The 5,975-nt window shown below is 36.5% G+C and overlaps 1 protein-coding gene across 1 annotated transcript in view; it reads right to left on the bottom strand.

Annotated features, from left to right (window-relative positions):
- Positions 1-5,975, bottom strand: part of CENPC (centromere protein C) — a 44,123-nt gene that overhangs the window by 14,480 nt on the left and 23,668 nt on the right. Inside the window, exons 11-12 of the mRNA XM_023518202.1 lie at positions 3,787-3,933; positions 1,518-1,600 (exon numbers count right to left, since the gene is read on the bottom strand). Of these exons, the coding sequence (XP_023373970.1) occupies positions 1,518-1,600; positions 3,787-3,933 (230 nt within the window). The remainder of the gene's footprint in view (positions 1-1,517; positions 1,601-3,786; positions 3,934-5,975) is intronic.

Genomic DNA, 5,975 nt, shown 5'->3' with positions numbered 1-5,975 from the left:
TTTTTTTTTTGAGACACCATGTTGCCCTCAGTAGATTGCTATAGTGTCATAGCTCACAGCAACCTCAAACTCTTGGGCTTAAGCTATTCTCTTGCCTCAGACTCTCAAGTAGCTTGGAGTACGGGTGCCCACCACAACGCCTGGCTATTGTTTGTTACAGTTGCCACTGTATGTGGCTGGCCCAGTAACCACTGTGCTATAGGTGCCAAGCCAAAAACACAACTTCTTAAAATAACAGCCCAAATTAGGCATTTAACATACACCAGATATTAAACTAAGCAAGGAACATACAGTCATCCTATATCAACTTATGATATTGAAAGTGACATTGTCATTTACAGATAAAAAAACTAAAGTTATCAACATTGACATTTCTTACTCAAGATAACTAGTAAGTAGTTGATTAGATTCAATTCTAGGTCCCTGACTCTGTGGAATCAACCTCCTAACTAATGTACTCTTTTAAGTAACTGCTGGGTCAAAGAAAAATCACTGTAATTTAAAATATAATGACACTACTTTTAAAGTGAAGCTAATACTATATTTAGGAAAAACATTATTTTATCAAACAAAAAGCAGAAAAACATACAAAGTATTCAAATTAAAAGAGAAAAAATAAAATAAATCTAAAGATGAGGGAAAAGATAATTAAAAGGGAAAAAGAATTAGTGAATTAGAAAATAAAACACAGTATAACAGATTATATCCAAGCACACATTTTTTAGGATTATAAAATTTTCTATTAAGAAGCATTTTAAAGTTGGGCGCAGTGCATCACACTTGTAACCCTAGCACTTTGGGATGGCAAGACAGGTGGACTGCCTGAGCTCAAGAGTTCAAGACCACTGTGTGCAAAAGCAAGACTCCATCTCTATTAAAAATAAAAAACTTAGCCGAGGCTTGTAGCAAGCACCTGTATTGCCAGCTACTTGGCAAAAACTGAGGCAAGAGGACTGTGCAAGCCCACAAGTTTGAGGCTGCTTTGAGCTATAATAACACCATGACACTCTACCACAGGCAGCAGAGTGAGACTCTGTCAAAAGAAAGAAAGGAAGGAAGGAAAGAAGGAAGGAAGGGAGGAAGGGAGGGAGGAAGGAAGGAAGGAAGGAAGGAGAGAGCGAGCAGGCCTTTAAAAAATTGCAGTATGACAAGTTTCAAACATATTGAAAACAGAGAAGATAGTATAATGAACCCAATATATCCATCACTCAACTTCAATAATCACCAACAGACAGCAAATCTTCCTTCATGCATATACCGTTGCCAAATTAACAATTTCAAATACTGGAGTAGATATTTTCATTTCATCCTACTTTAAAAGAAGCAAACTGTCACTCATTATCTCTCTCTCACCTAGGTACAGGGTATCATAAATGTCTAACTATAAAGCATGAGTCACAAGAACAGGTACTTAATATAACTTTCAATCAGTGACAATTTAAATAAACTTTAGCACACCTTACTCCATATACACAACATCATAAAATCAAGGCAGCTGAAAATAAACAGTAACTTACCGGAACTTTCCTGAACTTTCTCATCATTCACATCAGAATTATTCTGTCTAGACATTAAATAATTCTTGTGCCTAGAAGGCCCACTTAAGAGGGAAAAAAAAAAAAGTAAACCACAAAATTGATGCTTTTATGATGTATGTATCTAATGTTTCTACCTTAATCATCATTCTTCTTCTAAAACTGCCATTAGGTTTCTTTCTTATAAAACCCACAGAGATGTTCAAACATACAGTCATCCCTTAGTATCTGCAAGGAATTGCTTCCTAAATCCTTCAGCAATACCAAAATTAGAGGATACTCAAGTCTGTTATATGCAAGGGTACATTATTTGCATATAACCTTCACACATCTTCCAGTATACTTTAAATAATCTTTACTTATGATACCTAAAGCAATGTAAATCCTACATAAATAGTTGTTATACTGTAGTTTTGTTTATATTATTTATTATTATATTGTTACTTTTTATTGTTTTGTGGGTTTTTTCCTGCATGTTTCTGATTCACAGTTGGCTGCATCAGCATAACATGCCTATGTGAAACCCACAGATAATGGAGGATTGAGCACACTTACTACATAACACAAAGACTACAATTTAATCTCATAATTAATGACCAACATGCTAAGAACATTTTTTATAATGCTTTAAACTAACTCATGGGTTAGTTATGAACTTAATCAACTCAAATAATAATAAAGATTAAATTATAAGAAATTACAAATAAATCAGTATATCTTAATTTTTTTAAAAACTAGAGTCAAAAACAAATGGGACTTAAAATGTAGTCTAGAAATAGAGATGACTCAGGTTATCCCATTTCTAAATTCTTTCCTCCTTTATAGACGTAGGATATGCCTAGTCATAACCCCACACATAAAAAAGAGATCTTAGCCATCCCTTAAAAGTCTGACACCTTTCTGTAATTTACCATCTATTCATTTTTTAAACGGTTATATGACTTTCAATATAAGAATAGATTAATTAAATTTGCTCACAAATCAGGTTTGTTTTAACATTATTCCACAACTTCTTCAATACTATCCCTTTCAAGAAGCGGCACCTAATTCCATCTTTCCCTGAATGTGGTTTAGACTTAATAATTTGTTTCCAATGAACAGAATTAAAGTATAAGAAGTGACAGTATACAATGTCAAAGACTAAGCCATTAAAAGACATGGTGATTTCTATCACAGTCACACTTTCTCTGTGATCACCTGCTTTGTGGAAAGCCAGGTGCCATACTAGCTAAGAGGGCCATATGGCAAGAAACTAAGGTCTATTGAATGAACAGGGATGTTCACCTAATAATCATGTGAGTAAGGCATCTTATAAATTGATCCAGCTCCAGTCAAGCCTTTCAAAGGACTACAAACAAGAAGCACACCTTAACTGCAAGTTCCTGAGATTCCATGAGCCAGAACTAGCTAGCTAAGCCTGTCCCAGATTTCTAGCCCATAGAAACTATTAAATAATAAATATTAGCTAGTCAATAAGAAAATAAATATTAAGTTTGGGGGCTCAGCGCCATAGCACAGTTGTTACGGTACCAGCCACATACACCGAGGCTGGCAGGTTTGAACCTGGCTGGGGCCAGCTAAACAATGATAACTGCAACAAAAAATAGCTGGGCACTGTGGCTGGCACCTGTGGTCCGAGCTACTTGGGAGGCGGAGGCAAGACAATCACTTAAGCCCAAGAGTTGGAGGTTGCTGTGAGCTGAGACATCACAGCACTCTACCCAGGGCGACACAGTGAGAATCTGTCTCAAAAACAAAACAAAACAAAACAAAACATTACGTTGTGGCATATTTTACACATAATGAATAAGTAATATAGAGAATAAATCTCATTATCCTTAGAATAGCAGTGCCCAACCATTTTGGCACCAGGGACCAAATTCATAGAAGACAAGTCTTCCACAGACCTGGGTGGGGTGGGGCATGGTTTCAGGATGATTCTATCTCCACCTCAGATTATCGGGCATTAATTCTCATAAGGAGTGTGCAACCTAGATCCCTTATATGTACGGTGTACAGTAGGGTTCATGCTCCTGTAAAAATCTAATGCTGCTGCTGATCTGACAGGAGGCAGAGGTCAGGCAATGATGCAAGCAATGGGGAGTGGCTATAAATACAGATGAAGCTTCACTCACTTACCCACTGCTCACCTCCTGCTGTGCAGCCTGTTTCTTAAAAGGCCATGGACCAATACCTAGTACAGGTCTGCAGCCTGGGGGCTGGGGACTGAAGCCATTGAATACATACATACCTTTCCTCCAAAACTGAAGCATTAGGTTTTTCAGAATCCAAGTTAGAATCTATTGGTGTAGTGCATATATAGCTACTGGTCTTAGTCTTTAGAGGAAAATTGTGTGTACTCATAGTACCATCCTGATCCTCTGAGCTTCCTGTACATCTATGAAAATAAAAAAAAAAATGTATAATTTCTTCCAGAAACAATACACAGGTTAGTATAGACATAATATATTATTGGCTATAACAAATATCAAATTGTACCATTCATATTGTAAAGTTTACAATAGATCAGGAAGAAAATTTGATTCTCAGCTCTATCAAGAGTTCCATTTTGAAAATTTCTAATGAGAGAAATGGTGCAGATAAAGTCTAACCAAGATGGAAGTGATGACAGAAGGACACTGGGAGACCTTGCCAACAGGCACCTTACAGTAGACACCACACAGCTAATCTACCATGATTTACTAGGCCATAAGTAAACAACTACAATTGTTTTCTCTGATAACCCCAATCAGCTTCCTAAGGGACAGCAGGACTCTCAGAGGGACTCAGCTCACCTCTTTGTTAGCTACCAGCTAATTAGTTTACACCAAAGATATGAAACAAGATACACTATTCCTAGTTACTATTTCTTTAGGTTCTATTATCCTTTTGGGTCTTACCATCAGAGTCAAAAGAAATTATAATAAGAGTATGAACAGCTTAATGCCAACCATCAGATACCATAAATAAAATGGACAAATTCCTAGAAATATAAATTACCAACACTGATTTAAGAAGAAATAAACAATCTCAAAACGCCTAAGCAAAAATAAATTTTTTTTGAGGCAGAGTCTCACTCTGCCTTGAGTAGAGTCACCTTGAGTAGACTGTCATGGCAGCATAGCTCAAACTCTTAGACTTAAACAATCCTCTTGCCTGAGCCTCCTGACTAGCTAGGACTACAGGCAGGTACCACCATGCACAGCTAGTTTGTCTATTTTTTGTAGAGACAGGGTCTTGCTTTTGCTCAGGCTGGTCTCAAACTCCTGAGCTCAAGCAATCCACCCACTTTGGCCTCCCAGAGTGCAAACATTACAGGTTTGAGCCACGACACTCAGCCCCAAAAGACCTAAGGAATTAAAAAAAAAAAAAAAAAAAAAGTAACTATCCACAAAGAAAAGGTAAGGCCCAATAGTTTCACCTCTGAATTCTACCAAACATTTAAAGAAGAATTTAAAAAAATTCTTCACAAACTCTTTCAAAAAACAAAACAGAACACTTTCTATTTTATGAAGTCAGTATTTCCCTCATACCAAAACTAGACAAAGACATCACAAGGAAAACAAACTACAGAAAAGAACACTTCAACAAATTACTAGCAAACCAAACCCAGTAACACATAAAAAAGAGAGGGTAAATAGGAGAATGTCTGAAGAATTAAATACAATGTACATGAGATTTCTTTACGTACAATAATGACACATGCCAACATATTTCAGAAGCTCTATTTATTTCGGTACATCTCCAGCCCCTTGCTATTTCTAATACACAGTATATACAGTAGAACCTCTGTAAGTTTACCACTCAAGGGACTGTAACAAACTGGCCAACATACAGAGGTGGTCCCCATAAGGACCTAGGCCTAATGTACTGTTACATATATGAGGTGTATGGCTATTCTATGCAAATTAGGTCAACTTAAGGTGGCCAATGTAAGAAGGTAGTGAACTATGGAGGTTGTCCTGTATTATGTGTGGAATGCATGCTATAGTAAAAAGCAAGAATTACATCACTTCTTGGTCTTCTGGCTAAGATCAAGTACAGTGTCTTAATCTTAACAGCTTAAAAAAGCAGGAATATATAAAAACATACTTAACTCAATGCACTGTTAGGAACAATGAGAACTCATTCAAATCATTTAGCAAGTACTTAGCACAAAGAAAGCACTCAAAAGATAGAACTATTATCATCTTAAGAAGAAAAATATTGAGATATATTTCTAATTATTAATATCACATTAATCTCATTTAAAAGGAAAACAATTTGAACTATACCATGTGTACTTTTAAATTGTTAAAATGTTTTATGTTACATGTTTACCAAAACTTAAAAAAAAAAAAAAACTCTTGGGGGCGGTGCCTGTGGCTCAAAGGAGTAGGGCTCCAGCCTCATATGCTGGAGGTGGCAGGTTCAAACTCAGCCCTGGCCCTGGCCAAAAAC

The sequence above is a fragment of the Otolemur garnettii genome, unplaced genomic scaffold, assembly GCF_000181295.1.
Source record: "Otolemur garnettii isolate 467f Iridium unplaced genomic scaffold, OtoGar3 scaffold00130, whole genome shotgun sequence".
NCBI lineage: Eukaryota > Metazoa > Chordata > Mammalia > Primates > Galagidae > Otolemur > Otolemur garnettii.
This window is presented reverse-complemented; position numbering and strand designations above follow the sequence as displayed.